At 38.5% G+C, this 19300-nt stretch overlaps 5 protein-coding genes across 7 annotated transcripts; 1 reads left to right on the top strand and 4 right to left on the bottom strand.

Moving 5' to 3' along the window:
• Positions 1 to 1080: 1080 nt before the first annotated feature.
• LOC18018918 (guanylate kinase 3, chloroplastic) lies at positions 1081 to 2262 on the bottom strand. Its single transcript, XM_006400390.2, has one exon. It carries the CDS (start codon positions 2111 to 2113, stop codon positions 1250 to 1252), a length of 864 nt encoding a protein of 287 aa, XP_006400453.1. The 5' UTR covers positions 2114 to 2262; the 3' UTR covers positions 1081 to 1249.
• Positions 2263 to 2525: 263 nt separating this feature from the next.
• Positions 2526 to 5066, top strand: LOC18018919 (BTB/POZ and MATH domain-containing protein 1). 3 transcript variants are annotated; one of them, XM_024155884.1, is made up of 5 exons: positions 2526 to 3293; positions 3466 to 3855; positions 3981 to 4062; positions 4331 to 4610; positions 4721 to 5066. In XM_024155884.1, exons 1-5 carry the CDS (start codon positions 2881 to 2883, stop codon positions 4900 to 4902), a joined length of 1347 nt encoding a protein of 448 aa, XP_024011652.1. In that variant the 5' UTR covers positions 2526 to 2880; the 3' UTR covers positions 4903 to 5066. The 3 variants fall into 3 exon arrangements, 2 of the variants coding, with proteins under 2 accessions (XP_024011652.1, XP_006400454.1); XR_002899570.1 differs by having other exon boundaries at positions 2528 to 3293; positions 3466 to 3814; positions 4721 to 4743; XM_006400391.2 differs by lacking the exon at positions 3981 to 4062 and having other exon boundaries at positions 2534 to 3293; positions 3466 to 3814.
• LOC18018920 (mitogen-activated protein kinase 16) lies at positions 4978 to 8581 on the bottom strand. The gene is made up of 10 exons (XM_006400392.2): positions 7891 to 8581; positions 7307 to 7715; positions 7095 to 7222; positions 6948 to 7007; positions 6674 to 6823; positions 6435 to 6590; positions 6133 to 6344; positions 5925 to 6029; positions 5666 to 5841; positions 4978 to 5583 (listed from the first exon to the last, which is right to left on the bottom strand). Exons 1-10 carry the CDS (start codon positions 7912 to 7914, stop codon positions 5300 to 5302), a joined length of 1704 nt encoding a protein of 567 aa, XP_006400455.1. The 5' UTR covers positions 7915 to 8581; the 3' UTR covers positions 4978 to 5299.
• Positions 8582 to 9794: 1213 nt separating this feature from the next.
• LOC18018922 (pentatricopeptide repeat-containing protein At5g19020, mitochondrial) lies at positions 9795 to 14396 on the bottom strand. Its single transcript, XM_024156592.1, has 3 exons — positions 13560 to 14396; positions 13208 to 13298; positions 9795 to 12200 (listed from the first exon to the last, which is right to left on the bottom strand). The coding sequence occupies exons 1-3, from the start codon at positions 14297 to 14299 to the stop codon at positions 10065 to 10067; spliced, it is 2967 nt and encodes a 988-aa protein (XP_024012360.1). The 5' UTR covers positions 14300 to 14396; the 3' UTR covers positions 9795 to 10064.
• A 597-nt stretch (positions 14397 to 14993) lies between these two features.
• Positions 14994 to 17163, bottom strand: LOC18018923 (polyadenylate-binding protein 5). Its single transcript, XM_006400395.2, has 4 exons — positions 16822 to 17163; positions 16651 to 16719; positions 15321 to 15427; positions 14994 to 15211 (listed from the first exon to the last, which is right to left on the bottom strand). The coding sequence occupies exons 1-4, from the start codon at positions 17093 to 17095 to the stop codon at positions 15116 to 15118; spliced, it is 546 nt and encodes a 181-aa protein (XP_006400458.1). The 5' UTR covers positions 17096 to 17163; the 3' UTR covers positions 14994 to 15115.
• Between the last annotated feature and the right edge of the window lie 2137 nt (positions 17164 to 19300).

A 19300-nucleotide genomic window follows, 5' to 3' on the forward strand; every position in this document is an offset into this window, starting at 1 on the left:
TAAAGAAATTATCTTATTCTTTTTAATGCAAACATATATTCTTAAATCTAAAACGCAGATTGATAAAAAAAAAAAAAAGCCTACATCATCAACATTATTAGTCTAGGATTTTAGTATCTCTAGTTGCGGTGCATAACATCATGTACCAAAAAGAAACCTATGAAGTGAAATCAACTGTTTTTTTCTATTTTTAAGTTACAATGGTTGAAGTTTTGTACTTGTGTTCTAGATAAGTCACGAATTATTGTCTTATTAGTGCTAAAAACGTTGACGTACGCAAGTCTAATGAAATATAATCCATAACTAAATTAAATTAGTGAGTCAATATAACTCGGTGAGAGTAATGGTGACTTGCAAGCATATGAGTTCCAGCAGAAGTCTTCTTGTGTGAAGCTAAAGGCTCAAAGCCTGAAATGGGTTCCTCCTCTTTGGGACCCACTTAACCCTCTCTTTGTAGAAACAAAGAAAACACATATATAGTTTCCATTAAAGATAACTAAATTTTGTACTCTGTAAAATCAAATATCAATCCAATGTACTACCAGACAAAACAGAGATAGCACAACATAAAGATTGGCTCTTACTCGTTAGATATCCTTGTAATCAAATGATAAAGTGTTATACAACATTTCCACTCTCCATTATGAAATCACACAAGATTACAACAACACTTTGGCTCTGATCGGTACGTGAAATCGAAATTGAATCTGTCGTCTTTATTTGTGATGAAGAGGATGCTAAATGAATGAAAACAAATAAAAAAAAGAAATTGGTGTGGCCAGACATAAAGTTTGTTTAAGTATATAACCAACCAAGGTAACACCCATGAATAGTTTGGTATTGTTTGCGTAGTAGGTATCGTTTGAATATCTTCTTTGTTTTTGTTGAAAGATATTCAAAAGATTTAGCATTTAACACAACAAATTTAGAAATCCTCTCAAGATAGAAGAGAGAAGAAAGGTATTTAGAAGACTTTGCTTGGGTAACATCATTACAAATCATCCAGGCTGAAGATTGATGTTCCAAAAACACAAGTTAAGAGTTCTAAAGCAGCGAGTGTTAGTGAGTGAATCTCTTGGTGAAGTTCAAAACTTTATAAATTCTACACACATACATTGGTGAAGTTCAAAACAAAATTTCACTGAAACGTGAATTAGACAAAACGGACATTCCGAATTCAATTTCAAAAGTGATAAAAAATGGGAATTGCCTATAAAGCAAAGCACAAGAGAGAATGTGAAAAAATCAATCAAATCCGGACAATTCTCTGATGAACCTTAGACTTCTCAGCATCGATAATGGATTCCACACGCTTAACCGAATCTTCAAGCTTCCCTTTCGCATTAACAACAACGTAATCAAAATTCTTCACATGCCTAATCTCTTCCCTCGCCGTAGCAACCCTAACAAGCAGCTCCTCATGACTCTCCGTTCTCCGATCAATCAACCTCTCAACCATCGCAAGCTCACTCTCCGCCACAAGGAAGATAAACACTGCAGAGTTGCCAAGAATCTTCCTAAGCGTCTGAGCTCCTTGAATGTCGACCCTCAAAACGATGTCGTATCCTTTAGCCATGAATTCTTGGATCTGCTTTTTCGGGATCCCTTTGTAATCGCCGTAAACGAGGGCGTGCTCGAGAAGCTCGTCTCTCTCCACCATCGATAAAAACTCATCCCTCGAGACGAAGAAGTAATCTCTGCCGTCGAGTTCTCCGGGACGCATCGGGCGGCTCGTAGCTGTGACAACAAAATGGAGACTTTCACGAACCTCTCTGAGCTTGTTGATCACCGCGTCTTTTCCGACTCCGCTTGCTCCGCTTATCACGATGACTAGAGGATTCGGAGGAGGAGTTATCGGATCGACGCTGAAGGAAGAACCCAGATGGAATTCGAGCGCGCGAAGCAATTCGGGCTTGGTGGCTGATGGAATTGCGGCCGGATTAGGGTTTTGTGGGGAATCAGACATCTGGGTTTCGGCGATTCTCAATGAGGAAGAGCGGAGACGCGAAGATTGTTGGAGAGATTGTGGATAAGATCCCGATTTGAAGATGGGTCTGGTAGAAATTGGGAAGATGGAGGAACGGGATAGAGAAGAAGAGATTTTTCGAAACATCAGAAAGATTAAAGGAGAAGCATTTGAAGATGCAGAGGTTTAGGGTTTATGGGAATCGGTCGTTGAGAAGCTCCTTTTGCTCGGAGTTATCGGTGAAATCTTTTCCTCCGTCTAACTCTGACCCACTCATCTTCTCGATGGTTCCGTTTTAAAAACAAAAATTAAAAGCATTTTGCTCTCATAAATTAAAATTTTTTTGCTGTTGAATAAACGGCCCAATAAGATTCAAGAGATGTGAAGCAGTATAGCTTAATATGGAAACTGAGACGACAATTCACATTTCTTTCTCTCTATTTTCGTGCACAATAAGATTTGCACGTAAATAAAAATATGAATGATTTGTTTTTTTAATTACTTTTTGGACGTTTTTAATTGGCTAACTTGTCCTAACTTGTTTAAAAACCTCTCATATCCTCACTTTCTTTGTTTCGTTCTCTCTTCCTTGTTCCTCTTTCCTTTTCGTTCCCACCGACGTCATCGATCTAGATACCTTCTGGCTCGATCTCTGCCGGAGACTTTCGCCGATTATCATTCTCTGTTCTGTATCCCTCCGATTCCGTATTCCTGTCTCGTCTCTTTCTGATTTCTTTCAAAACCCCTAACTTTTGTTTCGGAATTATTGACCTCCTGAATCTGGGGATTTCCTGGATTCTTCCCGGATTACAAGACTTTGATTTTCCTCTAGAATCCTTCCAGACGGAGTAAATCGAAGGTCTTTTTGGTTTTTGGACCAACCATCATTAGTTTTTTGGGATCCCGTCTTGTTGATGGGCACAACTAGGGTTTGCTCGGAGGTTTCTGGATCTTCGAAATCGCTTGGCTCGCCGCTCACGGTGTCGACCTCTCTCACGGAAACCGTCAATGGCTTCCACGAATTTAAGATCAGCGGCTACTCTCTCGCCAAAGGCGTAGGGGTCGGCAAATACGTCACCTCTGATACGTTCATGGTCGGTGGCTACTCGTGGTCAATCTACTTCTACCCTGATGGAAAGAGTCCAGAGGATAACTCAGCTTACGTTTCTCTTTTCATAGCCCTCGCGAGCGAGGGAGCCGATGTGAGAGCTTTATTCGAGCTCACGCTTGTGGATCAGAGTGGAAATGGAAAGCATAAGGTTCATAGCCATTTCGGAAGAGAACTCGAGAGTGGACCCTATACTCTCAAGTATCGAGGAAGTATGTGGTGAGTATCTCTCTCTCTCTGTTCCTGGAAATTTTCAAACTTGCAATAGTAGTTCACGTTTTTTATTGATTTCAGGTTATCGTTATTGATATGGCTTTGTGATAGATTGTTAGGATATTTTTTGTTTTGAGTTTTCAGTGTTAATTTTGTATTTGATGGTGGCTTGTTTCAGGGGATACAAGCGGTTTTTCAGGAGGTCCAGTCTAGAATCATCAGACTATCTGAAGGACAATAGTCTCTTGGTTCGGTGTCGCGTCGGTGTTGTGAAGTCGCGCACGGAAGGACCTAGGAATTACAATATCCCTGTACCAGTTTCTAACTTGGGCCAACAGTTGGGAAATCTTTTGGAAAGTGGGAAAGGTTGTGATGTTACTTTTGAAGTCGATGGAGAAACATTCGCTGCGCACAAGCTGGTTCTTGCAACGCGTTCCCCAGTTTTCAGGGCACAGCTTTTTGGCCCGTTAAGAGACCGAAATACCGAACGCATAGTGATAGAAGACATGGAGTCCCCCATTTTCAAGGTCCTACCTTTACTTCTCTTTCTGGGATTACATGTTTTTTGGTCTGGGAATGTGTAAGTAGATATCTACAGTTAGTCGAGGGGTCTTTACAAGGTCTTATAGAAGTGATAGATTTCTTGGTTCCTTGCCTCTTTTTCTTTGGGTGAGTGATTGTGGTGTCATACAGGATTTACTATTCACGGATGTACCATCCGGGATCTTCTCCTGGGGCGCTACTCCTGTTCTCGAGTTTACTCACCCGGGATAAGGTTCTTTCTTTCTGCTTCTCTTCCTAGTTGGTTGCATGAATGTTTGTGTTTTCTCTCATTCCTACCAGGCGTATCTATGTAACATTAACCTGATGAACAATTTGAATCTTTAGCATATTAGAGAGATTGGCTCGTGGGTTTTGTGATATAATGAATCTATGCCTGTTTTCCTTTGTCATGATAGGTTTTGTCATTAGTCCTTGCGTTAGGTTCAAATTCTAATGTGGGTGTGTAACCTTGATACAAACTCTTTTGTTTTCTTGTGCAGGTATTGCTCCATTTTATCTACTGGGACGAATTGCCTGATATGCAAGAGTTAATGGGCGGCGTAGACTCTCAATCGGCCTCTACTCTTGTGGCTCAGCATTTGCTTGCAGCAGCAGACCGTTATGCTCTTGAGCGGCTTAAAGCAATCTGTGAGTCTAAACTCTGTGAAGGGATCGCCACAAAGACAGTTGCAACCACCTTGGCCCTAGCGGAGCAGCATCATTGTTTCCAGCTAAAGGGTGTCTGTCTCAAATTCGTCGCATTGCCAGAGAATCTGAAAGGTTAAAAAAAAAAGATAATCCTTTTTGCTGTAAAATCGATCTGTGTCAACTCTCTGCTCTCAATGCTCAATGTATTGAACTAATGTTATTTTCCCTCTTGTTTTAATCAGCTGTGATGCAAACAGATGGGTTTGATTATCTGAAAAAGAGTTGCCCTTCTTTACTAACTGAGCTATTGGAGTATGTGGCGAGGCTTGGTGAACACTCTGTTGTAGCATCTGGGCATCGAAAAGAAATGTTTGCCGATGGTTGTGATGCGAATGGAAGAAGAGTGAAGCAGCGGTTGCATTAAACGCATTTGTGCATTGTATAATCTCTGTTTAAGGATAATGGCTGATCTGAACCGGTTCAGCAAGTACAATGAATCTTTTTTCAATGCTTTTCTATTAATATCAAAGATCCAATGGAATTTGGGGATTAGTCTTTGTGTTTTTCAGAGTATTATACTTATTCGTACGTAATGGATAAGAATATAAGAGTTACAACCGTAGATAGACAAAGGTTATGAAGACAAATTACATGAAAGGATCTGTAAGAACGCTCTTTCTTCTTCATCTTTTCCTTTCTCTCTTATCGCTCTTTCATGTTTCGACTCTTGAAAACGCGATGGATGATTCAAAGGGCTTCTTTTTTAGCTCTCACTGAGGCGTCAAGTTTAAAGCTGCTTCTTTTAGACCCAAAACATCATCTTAGTACCAGCGACTCATTGCAGTATCTTGCGCTGCAGCAACTTTCTGTGGTATATACTGAGGGTTTTGTTTCAATCTGCTTGACCCTTCGGCGGCAACGCAGTCTTCATCTCCTCTATTGCTTTTGCAAGGTTGAGTTCTCTTTGGGTATTGAGCCGCACCAGCTGGATTTCTAACCATCCTACGCTGTTGTTGTTCAAGAGCTTCAACTCCTGTCGCTGCGCCGCAGTTGTTATAGCGTAACACTGATCCAACTACTTTTCCAGGCCTAGCCACTGCGGCTCCTGCTTCATTACAACAAAGGTGAATATTCAGAATCCACATATGTTCTGCACCATAACTATATAAACAGAGAGAGGTTGAGACCTTGGATTGTTTGAGGGACGTTAATAGGAATTCGCGACATTGGCATCTGCGCATTCCTGTCTGCGCCACGCTGTCTCTCTGTATCTCTGATGCTACACTTGGAGAGTCCATCAGTGACTTCCACTGAATTCTGCTGTGCTGCAGCATGATTGTTATCAGAGTACAAAACGCAAGCCCTGCATAACATAACAACAAAGACTCAATTTACTAATTCGAAATAATCTCCAATCAACAAATGTTTATATGAAGTAAAGCATACCTAGGTAATGATGCGTGCTGCTGCCTCTCGGGGGGATTATGCGAAGTACCATTCTTGTAGTGTTCCTCGAGGTAAGCAAACTGTTTCTTGAAATGTTCCACCGCACTGCAGAATGAATATTACATTTTTGAGAGATCATGGACAAGTACACAAAGAGTTAGTTGGCCAAGAATGTAAACGAAGCAGGTTGGTCAGCTCAGGAAAGTACCTCGGGTACATAAAGTTAGTTGGCTCCGATCCATCCAAGTACTCTTTCAGCATCTTTGGGTGGTACTCAAGAGACTCTCTATATATGAGCTCTCGCACGTCCTCTTTTGTGATCCTCCGCCTCTCGAACTCGAATTCTAACTTTGTCACAGGTTGAGCAGAGGGCTCTCTCTCAACCTTAGCTAAACCCTTGAAATACGGATCCGCAAGCGCCTGAGATAACACATAAAGCCATGATTTTAGTTGAATGCAACCACCAAAGTTACATCATAAGGAGAGTAATGAACGAAATGTGTGAAGCACCTCTTCAGCTGTAGGCCGGTCCTTGGGTTCAAAAGACAACATCTTCTCTAGAAGACGAAGAGCGAGAGGATCAGCATGTGGAAACTTATGTGAAAAAGGAATAGGCTTCTTCTTCCGCATGCTGCTCAAGTATCTTCGAGCTTTCTCGTTCCTCACCTGTCACGTTCAGTGCAAGCAAATTCAGCCAAGAAAAAGAGACAATGCAGCTGCACTAAGCAATGTGAAAAAGGGACACTGACCCTTCCAATGGCTTCTGCAGATGGAGTTCCCAACATATCAGTCATCAGGTCTAATTGATGGACCACATTTTTCCCGGGGAAAAGAGGTTTCCCTGTTAAGAGCTCTGCAAAAATGCACCCTATGCTCCATATATCTATCGCCGGTGTATACTGAACATAAGCAAAGTCATGAAAAAAAACACATTACTACGAAGAAATTACGCTCTGTAACATACCATTCCCTATAAAAGTTTGACAGATTTGATGAAATAATGTAATGCAAAATCATGGTCACCTTTGAGAAAAATGATCCACAAAGTTCTGGAGCCCGGTACCATCGAGTAGCTACATAGTCCTGCGATCAGAAAGCAATAGGATAAAAACTGATTCCACGCTAAAAGGAGTAATCTTGAAATGAATTAGGCATTGTATTACTACTCACAGTCCAGAATATCGCAGTTGGTGTATCATTGAATGCGACTCTTGCGAGTCCAAAATCACAGATCTTGAGTTTGCAATCGGCATTTGCCAATATGTTTTTGGGTTTAAGATCTCGATGAAAGACATTCGCTGAGCAAAGTATGAACAAAAATAGTATCTTCAGAAACAACATCCAAAACTTATGCTAAACTTGTGAAAAATCTGCAGGCTTACCTGTGTGTATATACTTGAGGCCACGGAGAAGCTGATAGAGAAAAAACTGGTAATGCTCAGGAGTCAAATCATCGTTTGCCTTGATAACCTGGTGCAGATCAGATTCCATGAGCTCGAAAACCACGTAAATGTCTCTGAACTCTCTTCTTGAAGGCGGCAACAAAATGTGTTTGATCTCGACAATGTCTGGATGGCGTAAGAGCCTGAGAAGTTTGATCTCACGGAGAATGCGGGTGGCATCAGAGACATGCTCGAAAATGTCATTGATCTTCTTGATCGCAACTTTCTCGCCGGTGTGTGTGTCGTAAGCCGAGCAGACGACTCCATAGCTTCCTTTACCAATTACTTCCTCTATTCTGTATCTGCTCCCTTCACCGTATTCCGTGAAGAAATCTAATTCGACTGATGACTGAATATGGAGAAAATGTAATGTCAGTAAGATTAAGACTAAACTAAAAGGCATTGAATGTGAGTACGGATTATTACAGATCCTAAGTAACATAATCGGATCTCGGATACTCTGTTATGCAAATCTGAAAATCTATACATATAATTTGACACGGAAGAGAAAGTAAAAATCCGACCTTTTTGCGCTGATCAGGCTGCATCTTTGGCTACAGGGCATCCAAAAAAAACGCTACTAAACCCGGAATTAGTGAGCTTTGGATTAAGCTAAGGCGGAGAAATGTAATTATTGAGATCAGAAAATGACGCAATGTAAACAAAGAGCTAGCAACGCAATGTCCAAAACCCAGAGCTCTCTTTTCCCAATCCCTAAATCCAGAATCGAACGGAGAGGAGACTGAAACAAATCACAACACTTCCCGAGACCAAAGGAGAGGCAAAGTTCAGGGTGGAACAACGAATTCGTAATCGAGATTTCGTTGCTTTAGCAGTGAAAAACAATGGATCAAAACAAGTAAAAAAGAAATCTAGATGGGGAATTTGAGAATGGCTTCAGTATTCGAAAGAAGTGAAGAAAGACGAGATTCTATCTTCTTCGATCAATCTCTGCTTAAAAATCACTCAGGAAATAGAAGGAAAAGAAATAAGAGACGGTTGTTCGAAAGACGAGAAGCCTTTATGCTTCAGAAACCTAGATACCAAAAATGATTCTCTGAGCTTACAAGTTTCGTTTCGGATCTGAATCTCACAAGGCGAAGAAGAGATTGAGAAAGAGAAGAGAGATAGAGAGGTAGAAGAAGAGGCGAGTTTCTCCTTTTGTAGAAGAACGCACAGAGAGATCTAAATTTTCTTACAAGATGAAGAACCGAACAGAACAGAACAGAACAAGTATTAATATGATTTATATCTTCTTTACTTTTTGTGATAATTGAAAAAGCAGATAAGTGGAGTCTGATTATCCTACTAAGAAAAGTCCATTCTACCCTCCAGTTTATGGGTAGTCGCGACTTTGTAGTATGACTAGCTTTGGATAATGTCCAAAGGACGAATATCCTAATAGTTTATATATTTTGTATAAATTAATTGTTAATTTGTTATGGTCATCTAATTAATAGTTATCCGATGTATTATGGATTAATGATCACTTTAATTATTAAAAATAAAGATATTTCATTTACTTTATTGGTTTTCTTTCCTGTTATTGTTAATTTTAGGATGTCTAAATGAAGTAGATTATCCTATGACCAAAAAAATGTAGTTTATCATATAAATTTCTTGATTACAATTAAGTTTTCAAACTTACTTAATAAATAAAATTTAACATTCATTCAAAAAAAAAATTTAAAGGTTTAAAATCACTAATCTTTTCTTCAAAATGAATATGATAGATAAACAGAAAATATATAGCACATATTTTAACTGTTTATAGACAACATATGTGAACTGACTACAAGATACTTATAAAATTTGTATACGCAACATCTACTTTAGTTTTCATTTCAAGTATTTATTTCATATTTTTCCTGTTTTTTTTCAATTTGAAAAATTGTTATTTTGACTTCTTTGCTCATATTAATACCAAATATATAATAACCAAATAACAATTACGCAGAAATATATTTTATAAAAAAGAAAAAAACAAGCGGAGAAAGAAGAAGGGTCACGACGACCTGTGGAAAGGCTTCAGTCCATGTGCATCACATGACTCTTATGATGATGTTATCATAAAATAATAAAATACCAAAAAATAATTATTTTTTCTGTTCCTCTAAACTTGTAATGATTAGTTACTGTATTTAATAAAATGTAATCTCTGGATAGTCTCTAAGAGAGCGTAATGATGCAACGCTGTAATGGGTCATATTTAAAAGGGGCAAACCTTTAAGCTTCAAATTAAATGCTGAAAGATTCATTATACATATCAATTGAATTCGTTATTAGAAGTTGACAACTAGTAGATCATTTAGACAGACTTTGTCAACCAAAAAAAAGATCATTAATCAGAGTAGATTTGTTATTTATTTATTTATAAAAATAAGGGCCGAGTAAAAGATAGTTTGTTCTTTTTTCAATAATAAGGTAATAAAGAATAATTTATTGCATGAACAAGAAACAAAAAAGATGAGAGAGTCTGTGTTCTGGAATCTGAGCAAACACACGCGTTCGTTCGGGCAGCAAAGAGCCAGCTCAGCTAGGGATGGACCCACAAAAACACGAACTGACCAAAGTTCAGACGCGTTTCCGATAAACCTTCCCGTGTAATCCACGCGCCATACAAATGGCCCATACAACAACAATAAAGCCCATTAAAGAGCCTAACAAGAACGAAGAAACGAAAAGGGGTCAGCACAAATCACACAACGCCACTCAAGGCACGTGACCACTCAACATCTCTTGTTCGCATCTCTTCTCTGACCAAAGCAACATCGCCCCATCTCCCTGCGTCTGCATAAACATTCGAAAGCAACACTTTACATCCTCCGTGAGATGGATCGATCGCCGCCAGCTCAGAAGCCGCCAGCTCAGCCACCTCTACGTTCCGGTGAATCCGTGAAGCCGATAACAAGATTCCCCATATGATCACATCCGCCTTCATTGGCATCTTCTTGATCATTTCTTTTGCTTCCTCTAATCTCCCAGCTTTCCCTAACAAATCAACCATACATCCATAATGCTTGATGTCTGGCTCGATCCCGTAACTGCTCTTCATGCTCTCGAAATACGTTTTACCCAACTCCACAAGCCCCGCGTGGCAGCATGCGCTCAAGACACCGACAAAAGTGATGCTGTTCGGTCTGATGGGGAGTGACTGGAGATCAAAGTAGAGATCAAGAGCGAGTTTTGCATGGCCATGCGTCGCTGACCCGCAAATGATAGCGTTCCAGGGAGAGATTGTTGAAGAAGAAATGTTCTTTGTTTGGCGGAAAACGTTTAGGGCGGTTTCGATGCTTCCACATTTGGCATACATGTCGATTATAGCAGCGGTCAGATTGTCGCTGGGAGGAATCGAGCTAGTGTTTAGATACTCATGCGCTCTTTTCCCTTCTTCCAACGATCCTAACGATGAAATTGCAGAGAAGACACTCACCATTGTGATTGCATCTGGTTTTGTTTGGCAACTACTGATCATTTCGCGGAAGAGATGTAGAGCTAAGTGAGGAGAACTACTCTGTGCATAACCCGAAATCATAGCGTTCCATGAAAAGATATCTTTATCACGAGTCTGATCAAATACTTCCCTTGCCTGCTCAACCATTCCATTCTTTACAAATCCAGCAATCAACGCATTTCTAGACGCGATGTGGTCTTTAATGCTCGCTTCAAACTGCTGAATAGCCTGTTCTATGTTATCAGAGACAGCGTAGAAATGTATGATCGTTGCTTGTATGAAATCGTAACAATCGAAACCCGTCTTCACGATGGTACCATGAAGTTGCAATCCTTTAGAACTGCCTCCTGATCGAGCTGAAGCAGAGAGAAGGTCCACCATCATAACTTCACTAGGCTTCATTCCACGGCGCAGCATCTCGGTGTAGAAAACCAGAGCTTCGTCAAGCTTATTCTTTCGGAGACACCCATCGATCATGGTTCCCCAAGAGACAATATCTTTCTCAGTGATCTGATCGAACAAATCCTTAGCCTGCTCGATAAGTCCAGCTTTTGAGTACCCGTTTAACATCACGTTCCAAGTAACTAAATTTCTCTCAGGCATTTCATCGAACAAGTGACGAGCATCCTTCAAAGATGAGCAGACACAGTACATATGCAGCAAATTCGTCGAAACAAAAACCCGATCGTCAAGTTTCAGCTTCATCGCCAAACTCTGCAACATCCTGCAATCCCAAATCCCACCCAAATGTGAGCAAGCGGATATAATAGTGGCTAATGTCACTTCATTAAGCATGATTCCCAAATTTCTCATCTCTTTGAAAAGCTCCATCGCTTCACTCCACTGATCGTTTTGAGCGTAACCCTTAATCAGAGTAGTATACGAGACGCAGCTTCTCTCAGGCATTACGTCGAACAACTTAAGCGCGTCTCCAAGACGACGAGATCGAACATACCCATCGACCATGATATTGAAAGATGCAGAATCAAGTTTCGCGTGCGACCGGAAAACAGATTCCGCATCCGCCAAGAGACGGCATTTAGCGTACATGTTAAGGACGCTATTGCAGATGAACACATTTGAATCAAAGCCGCATTTCAAGACGCGGCAATGGATTTGTCGGCCACAAGTGACGTCATTACTGGAGGCGCACGATCCAAGAGCAGAGACGAGAGCTCGCTCAGTATCGGGATTCCCGTCGCCGGAGAAATCGAAGTGGGTCGGACTCGGAGCCGTCGTGATCGAAGCGGAGAAACATCTCGCCTGCTGAGGAGAAAAGACCCGACAGCGACGAGACCCCAGAAAAAGAATCGATATGATCATAAGAGACCATGAGAGCAAAATGCTAAACCCTGAAGGTCGAAGTTTTATACTTTCAAGCTCGTAATTTCAAGCTCACAGAGCATATATAGGTTCTTGTGGTTTGTTCAGGGAAAAAAGAAACATTATTTTATCAGGAATTAAAGACCAAATATAAGGAACAGGCATTTGATTTGATCATTCAGATTGGATTTTTTTCTGAGTATATATAGTTCCACAGAGGAAGTGTTCAAGGGTAATATGACATTTCTAGTTTCAGGGATTAAGTCTATAGGAAATGGAATAAAAAATTAATCATTAATATTTTCCTCCTAATCCTTAATGAATGTTAATCCAATAATAATAAGAACCTGCAATTGTACATCTGCAACTGCAACATTTTAAGGTGATAATCTGTAAGTATAAATTGGGGAGTTTCCGGATCAGCGATTGTCTACATATCCCTTTCCAGCTAATTTTGCCGGCGATCTGCAGAAAATAAAGCACGCTAACTGATCAAGACAAACAAAGTAATATACACAACAGAAGACTGAAAATCGTTCTCTAATCACAGCGAATACAAAAGGAATCCTAAAGCTTTATTATAATCAAGAATCATATGCAGTTATGATGAATTCAGGAATCACCAAGCAAACAGGAAAGTAAAGCACCAGCAGATTTGAATAAAAGCATTTTGTAACAACAAAAACTGGAGTGCTTAGTTACCAAGAAATAAAGGAGTGTTTCCTCTACGGTAGGCAATAAGCTAGACACAAGCTATCCATTTGATCCTAAAGTTTGAACCTTTTGGCATCTCATTATCCAGCTGAGCTATTAGATAAGCTTCCCAATACAATGAACTTGACACAACTACTTTAAAAAGTAAAATTGGGAAAATTTCAAATCACAACTGGTATATGGTGCACATGTTCCATGATAATGGCTGCATGTGCGTTAACTCTTTCAACCATTAAAACGGTATGGTGATATAGACCAGACAAACATTACATCAAACAACTTAAGAGTCATGTTCAGTTGTTTAACTTACATTTCTCAAAAAAGAACATTCAACCTGCTAAAAATCATACGATGGCTTCCAAGAGCACAACCATCACAAAACTAGTCATCGATCCACCAGTTGACAAATTCCGTTCATCATTAGAACTGGAATAACCAAACCTAGCCGCAGCACCATAATCGATAAGAAGCGCGTATCAAAGCCTAAGGATTTGTCTAAATAAGCCAATGAGGATTTACATAAACAGATATGTTCAACTAGCAACACTATTAATCGGAATTTGCATTAACCTAAAAATCCACTAGTAACCAAGTTCCAGCTAATCAATGTAGCCAATATTCACAACCAGTGCAAGAACAGAACATTTTCAGCTCAGAAAAGTCTTAAGCCAATTCAAAATGAAGAGGAGAGTTCTGACTTACTTTTTATGACGCCGGCTTCTCTTAGGTCCCCAGCCTTCGAGCTTAGCAATGGGACAACCACACTTTGATCGGAAAAGCAACACAGCTCGACCATTAAGCGGAGCCATCTTCCTCAGCTCAGCTCTCAAACACTCGTAATCAGGATTGCTCTCGCTGCCTCCTTTCCACGGCAACCGATCAATCTCCTTAGCCGATCCAGATTTGATGCATTCCTCCGTCTGCAGCTGCAAATCAAACTCCATAGCCTTCTTCAACCCCTTGCATTTTGGGTTACGGCACTTCCTCGATCTCGACCCGCAACACAGGTCGAGGAACGCAATCGAAGCCGCGAAGAAGACAGCGAAGACGAAGAAGAACGAAGCCGGAGAGATCCCGAAGGAATCGGAATCGGAATCTTCATCGTCGTTGTCGTGATCGGAGAAGAAGAAGACGAGAGGGAGGAGAGAGGAGAAAGAGAGGGCGATTGAGGGGAAATGAGAGGAGAGGAGAGAAAGGGAGTGGATTAGGTAGGAGAAGTAGGAAGAGAGGAGGAAAGCGCCGGAGAAGAGGACGAGGATAAGGATTAGGAGGTCGAGAGTCGCCGACGGAGAATGCTTGCAGGGATAGAGGGAAGAGGAGGAGCTTGAGGTGTGATTAGCGGCGGATCTAGAGGCGGAGGAGGAAGGGGGCATACTGGTGGAATCGTCTTCGGCGTCGGCGGCGGCGGAGGAGGAGGAGGATACAAGGAGGAGATTGAGCATGTTAGGAGGAAGACGACGGTGGACGGTTGTCAACAGCGGTGGCTTCGGAGGGCCAACCAAATGCCTCCTCTAGATATAAGTCTCTGTGTATGTATAGGTTTGGCAATCGAATTAATATTTTTATATAGAAGAGATTCTTTATAAATAAAAAAAAATACTATATAAATACTGGAAAATAATGCAAGTCACGAGATAAGTAGTAATTACCTACTAATTAGATACGGAAACATTTTGGAAAACTATACTTAAATAATAAAAAAAAAAAACAGGAAAACAAGAATAAAGTGGCCGACACTGCTAGGACCTGTAGAATGGTACGAATTTGACAAAAAGAATCCTCTCGTTTCTCTCGGAAATCACATTTTGTAGAAATGTAAAAGTTAAAGACATTGATGGTTTTGATTTTTATGTTTGATGTTGGGCGCATTATTTAGAATTTAGATGTTAAGACTCCTTTGTACTTTATTATTTGATTTCCTTGAGATAATACTCCCTCCGTTTTACAAAGAGTGAATATATCGTTTTTGAAAAAAGAATGTAATTTTAGAATTTTAATGTAATTTTTAACATAAAATATCATTTTTAATTTTAATAAATTCAAAAAATTAATTATAAATATAATTCCAAAAATCATTTTCTGCAAATTAATAAAAGTATAAAAAAACCTTTTATCTTATTTCTTAATTTGTGTGAGAATGACACTTTTTGTAAAACGGAGGATGTAATACTTATGAATTCCATGGACAATTGATAATAATTAGGTCCTTCCTAAAGAATCCAAGTTTTACTAATCGCTCATAAAACATAAACGAAGGATCATTTATTAACAAAAAGAGAATCGGAACGTGATCTCCGGCGACGGGACATTCCAGGCTGGCCAAATTTAACAAGAATAAACCTGCCATCAAAGAACTAAACCAAAAACCAGTATCATCAACAATCCCATGTTATTTGTGTCAAAGAATCATTATAACCAGTATAGAATAAACATGTTTATTGAGTTTCAAACAAGCTTTTATACCTTTCCGTTCATGGCTTCCACAGCCAACTGTGCATCCTCTTTTTTGTTAAACCAGACATAGCCATATCCTAGAGATTGCCGAGTCTTTTCGTTTACGATGATTTTTACTGCCACAAAATAGAGATGCACGGTAAGATAATAGAGATTGTGCTGGTTTCTTACTGATTCTTCTAACCAAGAATACTTCTTTATAATGCTCAATCAATAAAATTGACTCACAAACCACAAGCTTTGCTTGGTTAATCGACCTAGCGTGTAGTTATATGTTCTCAACGGAAAAGAAGAGAAAATCACCAAGAAACACCCAAAAAATACATACGAGAATATATATAATTAGTTACAGTTTCAATCAAAAAGACTGCGAAATGATGAGATCGTAATGGCAGGATTTGATGCTTGTGTCCTCCGTTAGTCATTGATTCTGCCATAAACATTGTTGAAATGAGAGAGGTATAGTGGCCTCCTTCTCTAACAGTAGGAATTCAGGATTCCCTCATTTATTTATCTATTTAAAGACATGAATAAGACGAAGAAAACTTTTTGCAAATCAATGGTTTCTCATTAGCTCATGATCAAGACCTATTTATTTGTATCAGAGCTTCCATTTTTTTGCTCTTGATTCCACACCACATTGTGATATCGAAAACACATAACTTCCATCATCTATCTTGGTTTTGATCTTGGACCATGACTCGTGGTTACAAAACCTTCAACAAAGGAAGAAAAAAAGTTCTTCTATTATCATCATCTATACCCTTTTTTATGAAGTCCTCTGTTTTGATACCACAAGCTGTGGTCCGAAGCCTAGATAGATGATGGAAGATAGGTGCATAAGATATCATCGAGCGGTCTGGACCAAAAGCAATGCTCTGACACTGTTGCTTGTCACTGTCAAGAATTTCAAGAGAAACCATTGATTACATAGAAACTTCTCTATTTGTTATTATTCATCTCAAATAGAGAAACAAAGAGAAGAGTCGTCGAGTTATACAACTCAAGAAAGTCAAAAGATAAGTACTTCTTACAGCTAAGGAGTAAGAATGAAAACCAATTCATACTAATATTAATTAAGCTATGAACAAATTTATTGATTTAATCAATTATCTTAGATTTGGCCTTGTCTCCCTTATGAGCCTCTGCTTCAATTTCGTTTGCCATTGAATAGTCACAGGATCATAATGAGGTTCAAATTCAACCAAAACCTCTCAAATGTAACCTATTGACTATATTCAATACTCTTTTACATGATTCCTCGTGCATATGAATCCTATTGGAAGCTGAAATTGTGATTTTAGAAAAGAAACAGTCTAAGGGAGTGAGAGAGACTCACCATTGCTAACTTCTCCATACTCCGAGAAGACCTTTCTTAAACGCCCTTCACTCACTGAATCCGGAAGCCCTGTAAAATTTCATTTGAAACGAAACCAAAACGGACTCAATCTCTTATAAATCTAGCTGTGCAAGAACAGTATTCAAAAAGGTGGAGTCGGGTCAGAAATACCCTTCACGAAAACCGACGAGATAGAAGTGGAGAGAGAAGTCGATTCTCTGGTTCCACCGTCTGATATATCTCCGTCGAAGGCGACGCAGCTGATGGTCCGGAGAAGCGAACACGGTTTGCTTCGTGCCGTGTGAAATAACGAAATCAAAGGAAATCTGGGAGTTTCCGTCGTCGGGGAAATACGTATTCTCGGATATTCAGATGTTCCGACGAATTGATGTTTGTGAAACAGATTTTGGGAAGTCGGGAAATAGCTCGAGTGAGACAGTGCCATCTCCGTCGAGCTTGTCGCCGGCGAGAATCCCTTTCAGCTGATGACGAACTTGTTCTTCTGATATTGTCGGCCCATTACACACCTAATAACTTACTGTAGTTTAGTTTGCTTCATTTTCTTCGCTTGATTCATTTGGGCCTAATATGTCGGCCCATTTCACACCTAATAATTTAGGCTTAACTAATGATTCAGGCCTAATATGTCAGCACCCATGTAAAGCCTTCAAAAGTTTTTTATGCAACTTACGTCATCAACAGAAAAACTAACAAACTGGCTCCAACTCTTAAGTTAGCTTATCTTTTCCGGTTTTTTTAAACTTCAAAAACGTCAAAGGTTAGTCATATAGATGTTTTTCAGTTTTCTAAAAAAAAAAAATAATGTTTAGTTGTTTAATTTTTGGTTTGACTGTATAAAACTCTCTTGTTGGTATCAGTTTTTTTTTCCTATCAACTATCGTATAATGATTACATATTTAAGTTAATTGTTGATTGTAATATTTAACAAATTTAAATTTATTCTTTACAACTTTAAGATTATTATTATCAATTCTTAATATATTTTCATTATAACATATCCATTGAAAGAAAAATCTTCTCATTGTAACATATCCGCAATTTTTTTCTCTTCATTACTTTTCAGATAACATATGGGAATATTACAACTAAGAGTTGAAAATGGTGGATGTATTCGTCGAGAAAAATGTACGTTCAATGTAAATAGAACCTAACTAATTATCGCCCAAAAGCCTAAAACTATAGGGAGAAAATCTTGAAAGATTTTGGTTGGCAAAAAAAAATCTTGAAAGATTGAGAAATGACAAATCTTTGGAGATAAGAAACTTAAAACATATATATTAATTTATTAGATATGATATTGTGAAGTTTCGGAATAAACATTACCTAAAAGAACATATTTGGAATATGTTCTTGACTTCTTACTATAACTAATACTTGTAGTTGTATCCCACTATTTGTGCTCTAATTATATTTCCATTTGGTATATAACTGGTGTGTGTGTTAAACAAATAAATAAATTAAATTGACGTAGATGTTAAAATCAACAATAAAAATAAATGACATTTGGACGGCTGATGATCTACTCGTTATACTCTAAAAAGCTTGAGGATTATATACTCCTACATGATACTACATTTCTTTTCGTTTTATTAATTTACAACATACAAAAATTTATAAATCTATCTAATAAATGGTTCTTAAAGAAGAAGAAAAAGAATATATATAATAGATAATCATCAGTTTTATATTTATGTAATAGATAATCATCAGTTTTATATTTATATCACCAATATGTTCAGTTTCATGTTGACAAGTATAATAAAAAAATATAGACATTTCTTGAATCTATTTGGGAGTATCTATTATAGATGCGCTTAATACAATCTCAAATGCTTCTCTAAATAAAAATTTTCCTCAGTCCTCTCGGAAAAAAAATCTTGTAGTAATCGAAAATAAGATTCGTAATTACTATTTAACTACCCTAATTCGCGACGTTTTTTCATAATTATATTACAATAATTGCGTACTTCCATCCAGAGCCGGCGGCCTTGAACGGCATATTTTTGCATTGGCCACAAGTTATAGAGCAAAAAAAAGGTTGTTTTGCATATTTTTTTCAAAAAATGGGCTGTTTTGTTTTCAAATTTTTTTATGTAAAAATAAAAGCCGCAAGTATGAGCTTGATTTGCTTAGGCTCAAGGCCGGCTCTGCTTCCACCAATGCCAAATGAGAATAAAAGATTAGCAACTTGTCTAACACATAAAATTAATCATTAATTAATCATTGCACATATACTTTGTCGTTAAATTTCAAAGGTGATGAGACTAAACTGACTAATGCATGCATCTTTCCAAATATCATTTCTTCGATAAATAATTCGTAAATAAAATATAGCTTTAGTGACTGATATGAAAGTACATAGAAATGGAACATACTTTACTTAGCCTGAACATAACCGAGTTAGTCAAATCACACGATCATTGATAATAAAATACAGAATAAACACATGGATTCACTTGAGAAAATGAAAATAAGTCAAGAATGCCCATTGATATTGAGTTGTTATTCTTTGACGACACGCATTGATACAAAGCTGTAAGATATATAAAGTAATAATTAAATGTTGCAAAAATGCATTATGATCTGAAAAACAGCTTATGGCTCGAATACATCTAACGTGTAGACAATG

This window comes from Eutrema salsugineum, unplaced genomic scaffold (genome assembly GCF_000478725.1).
Source record: "Eutrema salsugineum unplaced genomic scaffold, Eutsalg1_0 scaffold_2, whole genome shotgun sequence".
NCBI lineage: Eukaryota > Viridiplantae > Streptophyta > Magnoliopsida > Brassicales > Brassicaceae > Eutrema > Eutrema salsugineum.

Excerpts from the sequence above, each read along its gene's own strand:
- LOC18018923 (XM_006400395.2), bottom strand. The coding sequence starts at position 17,095 with ATGGCACTGTCTCACTCGAGCTATTTCCCGACTTCCCAAAATCTGTTT. Across the intron at positions 15,428-16,650 it reads GTATGGAGAAGTTAGCAATG|TAAAAATCATCGTAAACGAA; the intron begins GTGAGTCTCTCT and ends ATTTTGTGGCAG. Across the intron at positions 15,212-15,320 it reads TGGAAGCCATGAACGGAAAG|TTCTTTGATGGCAGGTTTAT; the intron begins GTATAAAAGCTT and ends TTTTTGGTTTAG.
- LOC18018922 (XM_024156592.1), bottom strand. The coding sequence starts at position 14,299 with ATGCTCAATCTCCTCCTTGTATCCTCCTCCTCCTCCGCCGCCGCCGAC. Across the intron at positions 13,299-13,559 it reads AGAAGCCGGCGTCATAAAAA|GTTTGGTTATTCCAGTTCTA; the intron begins GTAAGTCAGAAC and ends TGCTGCGGCTAG. Across the intron at positions 12,201-13,207 it reads TTGTGCTCTTGGAAGCCATC|CTTGAAAGTATAAAACTTCG; the intron begins GTATGATTTTTA and ends TGAAATTACGAG.
- LOC18018919 (XM_024155884.1), top strand. The coding sequence starts at position 2,881 with ATGGGCACAACTAGGGTTTGCTCGGAGGTTTCTGGATCTTCGAAATCG. Across the intron at positions 3,294-3,465 it reads AAGTATCGAGGAAGTATGTG|GGGATACAAGCGGTTTTTCA; the intron begins GTGAGTATCTCT and ends GGCTTGTTTCAG. Across the intron at positions 3,856-3,980 it reads CTGGGATTACATGTTTTTTG|GATTTACTATTCACGGATGT; the intron begins GTCTGGGAATGT and ends GGTGTCATACAG.
- LOC18018918 (XM_006400390.2), bottom strand. The coding sequence starts at position 2,113 with ATGTTTCGAAAAATCTCTTCTTCTCTATCCCGTTCCTCCATCTTCCCA.
- LOC18018920 (XM_006400392.2), bottom strand. The coding sequence starts at position 7,914 with ATGCAGCCTGATCAGCGCAAAAAG. Across the intron at positions 7,716-7,890 it reads AGCCTGATCAGCGCAAAAAG|TCATCAGTCGAATTAGATTT; the intron begins GTCGGATTTTTA and ends CTCCATATTCAG. Across the intron at positions 7,008-7,094 it reads CAACTGCGATATTCTGGACT|GACTATGTAGCTACTCGATG; the intron begins GTGAGTAGTAAT and ends TTCTGATCGCAG.